Consider the following 15,688-nt stretch of genomic DNA (forward strand, 5'->3'; position numbering starts at 1 on the left):
TTTTTTCATGTATAATTATAAAAATTATTATTCATATAAGTTTTTATGTTATAATAATAATAAATATTTATATATATATATATATATATATATAAATTTTGAATAATTTTTTTTTTTTTTTTCATTTAGTTACATAAATTAGTTCTTGTTTGGAAAAATAAAAATAAATTTTTTTTTATTTTTAATATAATCGGAAAAAAATCATATATCAAAAAAAAAAAAGGAAAAAAAAAAAAAAAGAATATAATATAACATAATATAATTTATATATATATTATAAACTAGATAATTATTTTATAATAATACATTTTGATTCATAATATTATATAAATTAAAATTTCTAACGATGAAATATGAAAAGTGTAAAAATGGGTTATTCAAATAATAAATTTAATATTTTTATATTATGGAATAATATTATTTTGTATTTCATTCTTATAGTTACATTTACCTTTTATAACAAGGTTATGAGAAGTAAAAAAAATTGAATATATTTGTTTATATATATATAATTTTATTTAAAGTTTTATTTAATATATTATATTATATTATATATATATATATATATTTTTTTTTTTTTTATAGGATTTCTTTAATAAGTATAATGGTGAAAAATCAAACATAGGGGCTTCATTTAATTTTGGAAATAATAGATCATTAGCAGAATATTATAAGAACAAAGATGGGTATAATGTATTAAGAATAAATTTGGATCACAAAAATCTTAAAGGTGTCTTAGGGAATATGCATCCTGAAATAAAAATGGTAGAAGTTGATTCAGAAAGTATATGCCCTGGTACAAATGAAGTTAATTTAAAGGTTCTTACCAATATACCACCAGATATGATTAAAGTAAATGCAAAAAGTGAAAATATGTCAGTAGGAGAATGGGATTATATTATGCAATATTATGGTCATTCAACGCCTAAGGAAGTATCTAAATTAGATTTAGAAATAAAAGACAAAATAGAAAAGAAAATTAAAAAGAAGAAAAGAAAAACACCTTTGATAAGATATATTGCAGAAATTGTAGGTTATGGTATTATTTTAATTCCTGGTTTTCCTGTTCTTGTTGGTGTAGTAGTTGTTGGATTTTGTATATTGATCTTTATGGGTAAAAAATCTGCAAAAAATTATTTTAGTACAATTAAGAAATGGCTTTTTTAAAAAACTGGAAATTTTATTAGACTTATATGTATAAGATAAAATATAATGAGGAATTATAATCATAAGATATTCTTAATCAAAGTAATTATATATATTAATATTTATTCCTTTTTATTATATCTAAAATGAAATGAAGAATTTGATTTTTTTTTTTTTTTTTTTTGCTTGAATAAAAAAGAAGTATAGTATACATACATATAAATGATATATATATTATATTATTATAAAATTTACATTTAAAAAAATAATTTATTCTGATTTATTATATATATATATATATATATATATATTATTTTAATTTTTTTTTTTTTGTACATCTAATTATTTCTTTGTTTTAATAAATTTTTTATATATATTTTAATATTTGTATTTTGCTTTTTAAAAATATTTATTTTATATAATTTATATTATATTTTATTTATTTGGTTATATTTTTTTTAATAAAATTGTTTTTTGTTACCCAAGCAAAATTTATTTTATTTCAATCAATTTTCTTATTTTATATATTCTTTTTTTTTCACTTCTAATGATTTTATTATATGAAGAAAAATAATAATATACACCATATATCAATTATTTTGTACTTTTCATATAATTATATATTTTTTATAAATTTATTATATATATATATATATATATATATATATATACAGAAAATTTTATTTTAATTCTTTATTAAATTACATAAAATATGCCTTTTTATTTTGAAGAAGTATTTATTTATACAATAAATAAAAATTTGCCAACTGTTAATTTATTAATTTTATTTCTTTGACCAGTTTTAATAAAAGAAATAGATTTGTATAAAATAAATAAATGGTAGCATTTCTTTTTTTTTGTTTTTTATATATGAATAAAATAAGCATATGAGAATTAAAAAATTGTATTTTTCTATATATGTAGATATTTATTGAGTGCATGTAAATAAAGGGGGAAAAAAAAAAAAAAAAAAAAAAAAAAAAAAAATTATATTTGAAAATATTAAGAGAATATGAGAATATTATGAAAATTTAAATTTAGCAATAAAAATAACAAAATTTTTGAAATACAAAAATATAGGAGATTATATGTAGAAATCATTATCTTATAAAATATAGAAGTATTAATAGTAAATTTATTTAAATTAAATATTAATAAATGAAGAAAAGAAAAGTACATTATTTTTAAAACTTTTAATTTTTTATAATAATTATTATTAAATAAATTATATACAATTATAATAGAAAAAAAATACAATATATATATATATTATATATATAATTTATATATATAATTTTTTTGATTTTGCCATTGCTTTTATATAATATTTATTTATTTTATATATCCTAAGAATAATGCAATATTTACAATGTATAATTTTTATTTCTATTATAATCTGAATTTATTTTTAGGATAAAATAATATAATCCCTATTTTTATATAACAAAAAAAGGAAAAAAAAAAAAAAAAAAAAAAAAAAAAAGTAATAAATAATATATTTATTAATAATGCTATACATGAATTAATAAAGATATTGAAAATAAGGAATATATGTTTTTGTATGTATTTTCCTTTTATTTTCTTTTTGTATTATTTTTTTATTATTAAATTTAACAAAAAAAAAAAAAATGTTGGAATACTATGATATTTTGTATTTAAGTTATTGTTTTTTTTTTATTGTTATAAATTAAGATTATTGCTACAAGATGATTAATAAGGAAAAAATAAGTGCTAATAATCATGAAATAGCAAAATCTTATTTATATGTATATACGGATAAATCTATGTATAATGAGAATGTTCAAAATTTAATAAAATACAAAAAAGGAAAATGGAAAAAAGTGTTTAAATTTTTGAATTTGTTTGTATTTATTTTTCTTTTTGTATACATTGGCGATGTAAGTATATACAAATATATGTTAAAATAAATAAATAAATAAATATATATATATATATATATATATTCTCATAACACAACATATATTTTTTTCTTTTTCCACCTTTAGTATTTAGGTAATGAACTGAGCTATCAAAAGAACGACGTAGAAAGTTTTACAGAATTTAGAATTAATAGATTATTAGTTGAAAGGAAAAATGGAAAAGATAAAGATAATAAGAAAACTCATTTTAATAGATTAGAAGTAGATTTTAGTAATAATATGAATAGGGAAGATTATATGGAAGTAGATAGTGAGTGTCGAGTGTTAGATGTAAATTCAATGAATACAAGTGATGGAAAATATGAAGTAAAAGTAACGATGCAAACTGCATTAACTCCAAGGGATATAAATATATATGTATTAAATAATTCTATGAATAGAAAGGAATGGGATAAAATTATAAAAGATATATATAAGGATGATAATGGCAATGAAATTTCTGAGGGTAAAAAAAAAATTAAGAAAAAGAAGCTTATAAAATATGTAGTGGATGTGTTGGGATATGCCGTATTAATTGTTCTTTTAATACCTTGTTCCCCTTTTATTTTATTTGGAGGTATTGGTAGATGCACATTTAATTCAAAAGAATCGGGTAAAGATTATTTTAAAGCTGTATGGAATGCACTGTTTTAAAATATAAATATTTATATGTAATTAATTTTAATATAAAATAATATAAAAATAATATTAATGTTTATGTATCGGATATGGAAACGGTCTCATATATATATATATATATATAGAGTGAGAGACAGAACTAAATTTTAATAACATAAAGATAAATATGTTATCAATATACTTAAATAATGAAATAATTAATATCGTATAAAATACATAAAATAAAATTAATTATATTTTAAATTAAAATGCAATTTTTTTTTTTTTTTGTGGAAAGGCTTATATATTTTATTTAGAAATGTAAACATATTTCGTGTTGTAAATAATTTTGTTATTTATTTATTTATTTTTTTTTATTTTTTTATTTTTTTATTTTTTTATTTTTTTATTTTTTTATTTTTTTATTTTTTTATTTTTTTATTTTTTTATTTTTATTTTTATTTTTATTTTTATTTTTTTTTTTCTTTTTTTTTTTCTTTTTTTATTTAGAAGTATATTTTGATTATTTATGGATGTTTTATTGAATTTAATTCTTTTAATTTAAACATTATTATTTTGTTTATAACAACGGATTATCAGATAACATAAATAATTTTTATGTTTTTTTTTCATATTTCATTTTTACATAAAAGTCTATCTAAATGTGCATTAAACTAGAAAATATGATACAACCATCTTATGGTTGTTTTCATAATATATAACCATGTATTCAATACATAATAAATAATTATGTAAATATAATGTAAATTTTTTAATGGATATTATATATATATATATATATATATATATACACTTTTATTATCTTTTGATATAATGTATTTAGATGAATTAATTGTTATAAATTATTTAAAAAAAGGAAAAAATACATAAAAGGGAAACTATAAAAATACAGAGAAGCATTTATTATTATATAATATCTATATAAATAAAAATCAAGAAAAATCAAAAAAGGAAAAAAAAAAAAGATAAAGAAATAATGATTTATACAATATTTATTTTTGCTTATAAAAAGATGTATATATATATATATATGTATTTATTAGAAAAGGAGAAGTGATAATATATATAACTGTTAAATAAATATAAATTAAAAATGATTGAAATGGAAATAACAGAATAAATTTATATTTTTAAAAAAGACAACCTAATTTTATAAACACTAATATAATACAAAATATAAATTCATTTTTATATTTATATATTATTTTTTGGCTATTTATAATATATACATATTTTTACGTGTATCATTTACAAATGTAAAAAAGGAAGTATTATATATATTAAAATATTATGTATGTATGATGTATTTGTTATTATAAAAAAAATAATTGATAAAAGAATCCGAGTTTATACATTTAATTACAAATTATATATTATTAATAAATTAGATTAAAATACACATATTTACTTATAATTATTTATTTATTTATTTATTAATTTATTTATATATTTATGTTCTTTTTGTTTTCTTATTAAATAAATAAATTAAGTCAAATAAGAATATATTCAAATTTTAATAACCTATTACACATATATTTTTTTATTCTTATAGTACTATTTCGGTTTTTTTTACTTTCTCTTGATTTATTCTGATCAATAAGACATCATATATATTATGTATACACATAATTATTCGTATAATTAAAATATACATTTTTATATTTAAGGTTCGAATATAATATAATTATATACAAAATTTTAAAAATCTATTTTTATATATTTTTAAAAAATAAAATAAAATAACATCTATTAATATATATAATATATATGTATACATTCATTCTTTAATTAATATTTTTATGTGTATTTTAGTGGATCCTTTTTTTTTTTTTTTTTTTTATGCATAAATAAAAATATGTTTATTTTTGTTTTATATATAAAAATTGGTTTAAAAAGAAAAACCAAAAGAAATGATAATAATATGAAAAAAAAAGAAAAATATATATATATATATATATATATATGAAGAAGAAAAAAAAAAAAAAAAAAAGCCCATAATTTTTTTTTTTATTAATATAAAAAATATAGTTTCTTTTATAATAAGAATGTACCTTATTGAAAATTGTATAAAAAATATTCATATGTGTAAAATATATATAAAGAAAATACAATAACTCTTTTATAATGAATATTTAAATAAGATATTAATATAATATTTTTTATATATTATAATTATATTAATTTTATATCACTGTAAAGATAAAAAAAAAATTAAAATAATATTATATTAAATTTATAATATATATAATTCTGAGTGTAAATTTTATAAGAGATTTATATTATTATACATAAGAATAAATATGAAAAACTTTATTACTTTTTTTAATAGGTTTTACACTATATATATATATATAATATTTCATAATTTATTCTTATATCATACATTTCATTCTTAAGTTTTTTTTATGTTAAATTATATTAATATTGATGGAGTAATTTCTCATAAAGTAATAATATGTGATATTAATAATAAGAATTTTTTTTTTTTTTTTATTTAAATGATAAATTTTATAATATATATTTGTACAAATGTTATATAAGTTTTACAATATTATGCATCATGAGTAAATTATATGTATTTATATGATAATATATATATATATATATGTTTAAAATTTCAGAGAACATAATAATATTTTTTTTTTTTATATGTCAAAATGCATTCTTGTGTTGTGTTTAAATTTTTATAGTCAACTCTTAACTGTTTACATATTTTATTATTCTTTTCGTTTTTAAATTTTATTTTATGTGATTTTAATTTTTTTTAGTTCATTTATATTTTCATTTTTATTCAGTTTCATATACATGCCTATAATAAGAGTCCCTATATGTATTATGTAACTCTAATAATTATTTATTACCATAATATATGTCTCGTATTTTTGAATTATAAGATCTTAAAAATTATATTGTATTTGTAAAAACTAGACAATATATTAAATAATATATATATATATATATATATATATATATATATAAATTCCGTACTTTGAATAGCATAATAAATATTAAACATATATAACATATATATATAAATGATTTATTAATACTATTATATTATTTGTTCTTATTTTCATTTTAATACAAACTAGAAGGAATATAAGAACATTGTGTATAAGAATATTTCTGTGTAAGATTAATTTTTTTTTTTTTTTTTTTTTTTTTTAACTATAAATAATGCATTATTAGAATACTCACCATACACATATTTATTATTAATTCACGTTTAAGGTTATTATTAATGCAATACATTATATTTCATTTTAGAATATATTTATAAAATATTGAACGTGATTATATACTTATAAATATAATATTTAAACGAGATATGAATTAGATATGTATTTAATATTACGTGTATGAATAGTAATGCACAAAAATGTAAATAAATAAATATATAAATAAATATATAAATAAATAAATAAATATATATATATATATATATATATATATATATATATATTATGTATCATATAGAAATATCCTTATTTTTGTAATTAATTATTCTCGATATTTATTTGGAAAATACCATGTATATTATAATATTGTATTTCATGAATAAAATGGGGAATAAATATATTAAATAAATAAATACTTAAATATATATATATATATATATATATATTTAATGGATTAACGAAATGTTATAATTTCTCATTTTATTATCTTTTCCTTTTTGTTGCACCGATATTAAAAATAATAATAATAAAACATATATGTTTATGTATAGTTAATAATAATGTTATTATATTTTTTACTTTCGTAGAATTTGTTATTTATTAATTATATTTAACAACTACACAATGTGCAGTAATATGCATATTCGTTTGTCGGAAAAATAATAATGGAAAGGTTTAATATATGTGTAAATAATAATAGTATACATTTTGTTTTTTAAAATAATTTTATTATATTTATATTATAATATGTACACAAAAAAATTAGGATAAAGACGTTATAAGACAAAAATAATAATAAAAAAGTACAATAAGGAAAAAAATATATTTCATACATAAATTATATAATAAGTAATAAAAACACATATATATATATATATATATATATGTTTTCTCTTTCGGTGCATTGTTTTCTAAACTTTTATTTGATAATATCTGTACAATAATTATGTACGTGTTAATATGACACTTTGAAGGGTACATGCAGAAAAAAAAAAAAAAAATAATATGAAAAAATGGTATCATCCGTTAAATCATCATTTTGTTTTTTAATTTTCTTTTTATATTTAAAAGAAAATGTTATATGTTCTATAAATGATAATGTAAATGAAAATATAACTGAAGCGCTAGATGAATATGAATTTGGAAATGAAAATATAAATGAAAGCATAACTGAAAATGTAAATGTAAATGAAAATGTAACTGAAAATGAAAAAGCTAATTTAATTTGTAATGATGATAATAATAATATTGAAGAGTTAAAATCCATGATTGGAAATGATGAATTACATAAGAATTTAAGCATACTTGAAAAACTTATTTTAGATTCTTTGAAAAAAGATAAATTAAAACTCCCTTTAATAAAAGAAGGAACTGAAGAATATTTGGATATATCTAAATTTAAAAAAAAAATATTAACTGATTCTGATGATAAAACATATATTTTACCGACATTGGAATCTAGTTTTTATGATATTACAAAATATGAACACATATTAAAAGAACAATTAATAGAAGAATATAATTCAAAAATATCTGATGAAGTAAAAAAAAAATTACTCATTGTAAGAACATTGAAAACTATAAAATTAATGCTTATACCATTAAATGCATATAAAGAAAAGAATGATTTGAAAATTGCACTAGAAGAATTAAATAATGTAATCACGCATAGAACATATGAAACACTAAAAAAAAGTCCAGTTGAGAATCCTGGAGAGTTTTTTAGGAAATTGTTAACTCATGTTAAAGAAGTTAAAGAATCAAAAGAGATAGAAAATAAGGGAGAGTATTTAATTCTAGGAAATGATAAAATTGAAATAATGGATGCATACGATTTCTTTTTTACAACGAATAGTAATGTAAAATTCATGGAAACATTAGATAGTATATCAAATCAATATGGATTGGGTTTAATTAATGATCTGGGTCCTCATTTAATAGGTGAAAATAAAAATATGGTATATATGAACATATCCATATATATACGTTCCTTATTATAATGTTTTATTTATTTATTTATTTATTTATTATTCGTCCATTTGTTGTTTTATTTATTTACATACTTATTTTTGTTTAACAGCATTGGGACATTTTATGGTATTAAAATTAGCACTAAAAAATTATAAAAATTATTTCGAAGCAAAAAATACAAAATTTTTTAGTTGGCAAAAAATTTTAGAGTTCAGTTTAACAGATCGATTTAAAATTCTTGATATGATGTGTGATCGTGATGTTGTATATTATTCTCAAGACAAACGTAGAAAAACGTATTTAAATGTAGATACATCGGGGTCATCAATGGAATGTAATATATTAGAGTTTTTAATTCATTATTTTAATAAATACCAGTTAGAAATAATTAAAGCTACTCAAGATACGGATTTTGAATTACATGGTATGATGGAACATCAGAATATAAAAGATTATTTCTTCTCATTTATGTGTAATGATCCTAAAGAATGTATTATTTATCATACGAACCAATTTAAAAAGGAAGCTAATGAAGAAAACACGTTTCCTGAAGAACCGAATCGTGAAATAAGTGCTTATAATTTATATTTAAATTATTATTATTTCATGAAACGTTATAGTTCATATGGAATAAAAAAAACATTATATGTTCATTTATTAAATTTAACTGGACTTTTAAGTAACAATAAAAATATTTATTAGACAAATATATCTTTATTAACACATTTAATATTATATTAATTGAATATGTATTTATTTAAATATGTTATTATTAATTTTTATCTTATTAGACTATGATACAAGATCATATGTGACATCTCTCTATTTACCAGGATATTACAACGGTAAGGAAAAAAAAAAAAAAAAATATATATATGCATATATATATATATATATATATATATATATAAACAAATAAACAATTTAAATTTCATCCTAATCTTATTTTCTTTTTAGTCGTTGAAATGTCCTTTACGGAAGATGTTGAGTTCACAACCCTGTTTGATAATTTACTAAAATGTAAAACATTGTTTTTGTCTTAATTATTTTATTTTTAAAAGAACTATTATTATATATATATTAAATTATTATATCTATATATATATATATATATATTTTATATTATTTTTAAATTATTAATATTGATAGGTATTAAAAAGTGTCATAAAGAAGAAACCAACACAAATACTTCATTGATTGAAAGTAATTCATCACATAATTATTTCCTACATGAGATAACAAAGTGTGATTTATGTAAAGGGGCATTTCTATATTCAAATAGTAATATGAATAATAAAAAAAAAAAAAATAAAATAAAAAATATTATAATTTATTATATATATATATATATATATATATTTTTTTCATTAGTGAAATTTGAGGAAGTTCCTTCGATGCTACAAAAATTTTACATATATTTAACTGAAGGTCTAAGAATTCAAAAAGTATCATTTTTAATGAAAACTTTAGATATATATCAAGATTACAGCAATTTTTTGTCTCATGATTTAAATTGGTATACGTTCTTATTTTTATTTAGACTAACAAGTTTTGAAGGTAATGTATTATATAATAAATATAATATTAAAAAATTGTTATCTGTATTTGTTATTTTTATGAAATCATTATAAATCATTATTTAACTTTTTTTTCTTTTTGTTTTTAATAGAAATTTCAAAAAAGAATGTAGGTGAAGCCATGTATTTAAATATACAAGACGAGGATTCTTTCCATAAAACCATTACAACGAATTATTGGTTTCCTTCCCCTATAAAAAAGTATTATACTTTATATGTTAGAAAACATCTTCCAAATAATTTATTAGATGGTATATTATAAAATCGAAACTAAGAAAAAAAAATTAAATTAATTGAATATATATATATATATATATATATTTTTATATTGTTTATTTTTTTTATTTTAGAGTTAGAGAAATTGATGAAAAGTAGTACCTTAGAAAAAATGAAAAAATCTATAAACTTTTTAGTTCATGTGAACTCATTTTTACAATTAGATTTTTTTCATCAACTTAATGAACCACCTGTAGGATTACCACGTTCATATCCATTATCATTAATTCTTGAACATAAATTTAAAGAATGGATGAATAATTCGCCAGCTGGTTTTTATTTTTCGAATTATCATAATCCTTATATAAGAAAAGAATTACACCGTAATGTATTGACGGGAAAATTTGAGCCACCTAAAATGAATAAATGGAATGAGGTTTTGAAGTCATTAATAGAATGCGCATATGATATGTATTTTGAACAGAGACATGTCAAAAATTTATATAAAAATCATAATATATATAATATTAATAATAAGATAATGTTAATGAGAGATTCAGTTGATTTATATAAAAAAAATTTTAAGGATGTTATATTTTTTGCTGATATATTTAATTTAAGAAAATATTTAACAGCTACACCCCTAGTAAAAAAAACATGGGATAGAATGTATTATTTTATTTATAGGAATGCTGGAAATTCTGTAAATTTTTATAAATATGGTATTATATATGGATTCAAAATAAATAAAGTATATTTGAAAGAAGTTGTGGATGAATTATATTCAATATATAATTTTAATACAGATATATTTTCAGATACTTCTTTCTTACAAACGGTATATTTGCTCTTTAGAAAAATTGAAGATAGTTACAGGACGCACAGAACAAACGACCATATAGTATGATAAATTAAAATATGAACATATATATATATATATATATATATATATTAATATTAAATAATTATAGAATTATATTACTTTTATTATTTATATATTTATTTATTTATTTATTTTTCCCTTTATAGAGTGTGAATAACATTTTTTTCATGAATGTTGCAAATAATTATTCCAAATTAAGCAATGAAGAAAGAGAAATGGAAATACACAATTCAATGGCATCAAGATATTATTCCAAAACTATGTTTGCTGCTTTTCAAATGTTATTTTCAACTATGTTAAGTAACGATGCAAATAATCTTGATAAAATATATGGAAAAAGTAATAGTATACAGGTAGCAACAAGCACCACTGCATTTCTTACATTTGCTTATGTATATAACGGAAGTATAATGGATAGTTTAACAAATAGATTATTACCACCATATGCAAAAAAACCAATAACGCAATTAAAATATGGAAAAACATTCGTTTTTTCAAATTATTTTATGTTAGCCTCAAAAATATATGATATGTTAAATTATAAAAATTTAAGTCTTTTGTGTGAATACCAAGCAGTTGCTAGTGCCAATTATTACTCTGATAAAAAATTAGGACAATTTATTGGCAGAAAATATTTCCCTCTTACTACTTATTATCTATCTCTCAGAATTCGTGCATCATATAGTTGGGTACATGGTCCGGAAAAACCAGGAGGCGAAAATGCAAGAAAAGGTCCAGATGTATCTGGTTCAGGAAATCGTGGAGATCCTACTCCTGGAAAATTTTTCTTTAATTGGAAATCTGATGCACCTATATATTTATATTTTTACTTTTTCTCTAATTTATATCTTGATTCTGCAAAATACTTTCCTGGAGGATTTTCTACTTCATTAAAAGAACAAACTGAACATGTTTCACAGAAGGGTTTTACGAAGAAACCAATAGTTCATGAACCTACAAAAAATTTAATACTGAGCGTTACTAATGGATTTATGTATGCTTTTTGTTTTTATTCTATTATACCATTATATGCATATTTTGAAAATGTGAATTTTTATATTATAAGTAATTTCCGTTTTCTGGATAGATATTATAATGCATTTAATAAATACTTCATAAATTTTTTCAAAACGAAACTTAAAAAGTATACTACCGATGTATTTATAAAATACGAATACGATGCATATACAAGTATGAAGAAATATGGTTATCTTAATGAAGTTATTGGATCTAGACTTTCCTCCAAGAATAAAATAGTAAAATATATTTATGATAGCAACGATGATATTATGAATAATTTAAGACGATATGATATGGAAAACAGGTTTAAAAATAAAATGTCAACATATGTAGATGAATATGCCTTTTTTGATGATTGTGGAAAAAATGAAGTGTTTCTAAATGACAGATGTGATTATTGTCCTATTGTTGAAGATTTATATGAACCAGATACAAAAGAATATCAACCACAGACTAGTGATATCCAAAAGGTAACAGATAAAAATACTACATATATTAACTATGAAAAATTACTTGAAGAATCATACTCACAAGAAACTGAATCAGATAATATCGATGATGAAAAGGATGACGATTTACCGGATGATGAATTGATGATTACAAGATTACAATAAATGAAATAAATATATACATTATTATTATGTATTATGTATTATTTTTATTAATATTATAAGTATGATTTAGAATTTGTACTTTATTATATATATATATATATATATATATATATATATATATATATACATTTTCTTTAATTGTTTATTTGTTTAATTGTTAATATGTTTTTACGTTTAATTTTTTAAGTGTTTATTTGTACATATGTTTAATTATATATTTATATGTTTAATTGTTTAATTATTTATATGTTTAATTTTTTAATTGTTTATATGTTTATATATTTATATGTTTATATGTTTATATGTTTATATATTTATATGTTTATATGTTTATATGTTTATATATTTATATGTTTATATGTTTAATTGTTTATTTATTTTTTTTTATTTGCGTTTGCTTATGTATATATGTTCCAATTTTATTAAAATTTTTTTGTTTGTAATTTTTTTTCTTATTATTTTCAATTAACGTTTAATGTGTAATTAATTTCTTATATTATTATAATTAACAAATAAACAATATAAAATTATTACTTATAAGAAAATGTATTTTTTTTTTTTTTCTTTGTAAAAAATATTTTAAGGAAATTTTTTATATTTTCCGTAACTTTTCTTAAAAAAAAACTAATAATAAATATATACATATATATCTGTTAAATATTAAATGCATTTATTTGAATTTAATAAAATGTATTATATATGGGAAAAAATCTTTTAATTATCATATAAATATTTTTTACATATATTAAATATAAATATATATACATATTTATTTATAGAAAAAGGAAGGTAAATATTTATAATATGAAGAAAAAAATTAAATAAAACAATAATATAAATTTAAAATAGTAGAAAATATTATTATATATATGGGAAATATAAGAAATAAAGAATGGAAATTTTTTGTATTATACATTCAATTGTGTTATATGGAACATATTTATAAATAAATATATATATATATATATATATATATTTTATATTTCATACTTTAAATAATATATAAAACTTATTGAGAGATATAATAATCTTCTAATTTGGTTATTACCTTTTGGACATGTTAATTCTGTATCTGGAACGTCATTTATAATTTGAATGAAATAATTCTTTATATTTAAAAATATTTTATTGATTATACTTTAATTTTTCAATTTTTTCTTAATTTTTCTTTTAATATTTTCTAGTTTATTTTTTTCTTTTCTTATTGTTCCTTTACATATTGTTCATATGATTCTAATATATTTTTTCTTTTTTCTTCTAAGAAAAGTTTGTTCAGTCCATAATTTATTAATTTAATTTTCTCTCAAATGTCTTTTTCTATTTTATCCTTTACAATTTGATCTTTTAATAATGAAATTTCTTTCAATTCATTTTTTATATATTTTTCACATAATGTTCTATAATGGAATATTTCTCTTACTAATGTTCCTATTTCGTGCTTAGTATCATTATCGTCGTTTTTATTTTTAAATTTCTTTTTTAGTTATTTAATTTTTTTTAATTTGTCCTTCATTGTTTCATCTTTTATTGAATTTTTTGTAATTGTTCTCTTATATATACTAATATAATAACATCTGATGTTTTATATATTTGTGTTTTATTAATTGTAGCATATTTGGGATTAATAGTATTAGTTCTATGAATGTTCTGAAAATAATAAAATTTTATATATTATGAATATTATCTTTATATTATATTACATATAGATACATGTATATAAATATTATTTTTATTTTACCATTTGTGATGCTATAACTGTATGTTATAATAATGAGAAAGATAATATTTTAAAATAAATTAAGTTCATGAAAATATATTTATCAGATTATTATTAATTATATAAATACATTATTACTAATACATTCATGTTATAATATAATTCAGCATATTTATATAATAATTAATTATTTATATTTCTTTTTCTGAAGATGTGTATTTTATGTATTATTAATATTTCATTATAATTTAATGTAATTTTCATTTACACATTATAAGCATCAATATATATATATATATATATATATATATATATATATATATATATTACTTATTATATATAAAAATAAAAAAAGAAAAAAAAAATTAGAAGAACGAAATAATTAAATTTTTTATGATAAATTTTGTTACATATGATAAATATTAATCAGTGTTTTATCTTGAAATATGATATATTGAATTAAGTGTAAATGAAAGTATTCTTTACATGTAATGTTTTTTTTTTAATATCCTATCTATCTACATGTATATATTAATTAAGAAATATAATATTATAGTATATTAGGTATAATATAAAGGTGTATTTTTAATATATATATATATATATATATATTATTATGTTTTTTTTTATACCTATACTTTTTTAAACATTTAAGTAGAAATATAATATAAAACATATAATATTTAAATTATTAAATGATTATAGTTACAAATTATAAGACCTTGCGATTAATATAACATATCAACATTTATTATTTTTCCTATTAAATGAGGAATTTGTTATTATGAAATATAATGTTTATATAAT

General features: G+C 17.4%; 3 protein-coding genes across 3 annotated transcripts; all 3 read left to right on the forward strand.

Moving 5' to 3' along the window:
* Positions 1-368: 368 nt before the first annotated feature.
* On the forward strand, positions 369-1,167 carry PRSY57_0219500 (exported protein (hyp9); the record flags this gene model as incomplete). Its single annotated transcript, XM_012905626.2, has 2 exons — positions 369-464; positions 586-1,167. 2 exons carry the CDS (start codon positions 369-371, stop codon positions 1,165-1,167), a joined length of 678 nt encoding a protein of 225 aa, XP_012761080.2.
* A 1,685-nt stretch (positions 1,168-2,852) lies between these two features.
* On the forward strand, positions 2,853-3,719 carry PRSY57_0219600 (exported protein (hyp9); the record flags this gene model as incomplete). The annotated part of the gene is made up of 2 exons (XM_012905627.2): positions 2,853-3,044; positions 3,153-3,719. The coding sequence occupies 2 exons, from the start codon at positions 2,853-2,855 to the stop codon at positions 3,717-3,719; spliced, it is 759 nt and encodes a 252-aa protein (XP_012761081.2).
* A 4,177-nt stretch (positions 3,720-7,896) lies between these two features.
* PRSY57_0219700 (cytoadherence linked asexual protein 2) lies at positions 7,897-13,164 on the forward strand (the record flags this gene model as incomplete). Its single annotated transcript, XM_012905628.2, has 9 exons — positions 7,897-8,824; positions 8,964-9,533; positions 9,646-9,699; positions 9,812-9,874; positions 10,004-10,135; positions 10,226-10,411; positions 10,524-10,682; positions 10,782-11,548; positions 11,677-13,164. The coding sequence occupies 9 exons, from the start codon at positions 7,897-7,899 to the stop codon at positions 13,162-13,164; spliced, it is 4,347 nt and encodes a 1,448-aa protein (XP_012761082.2).
* Between the last annotated feature and the right edge of the window lie 2,524 nt (positions 13,165-15,688).

Source organism: Plasmodium reichenowi, chromosome 2, assembly GCF_001601855.1.
Source record: "Plasmodium reichenowi strain SY57 chromosome 2, whole genome shotgun sequence".
Taxonomy (NCBI): Eukaryota; Apicomplexa; class Aconoidasida; order Haemosporida; family Plasmodiidae; genus Plasmodium; species Plasmodium reichenowi.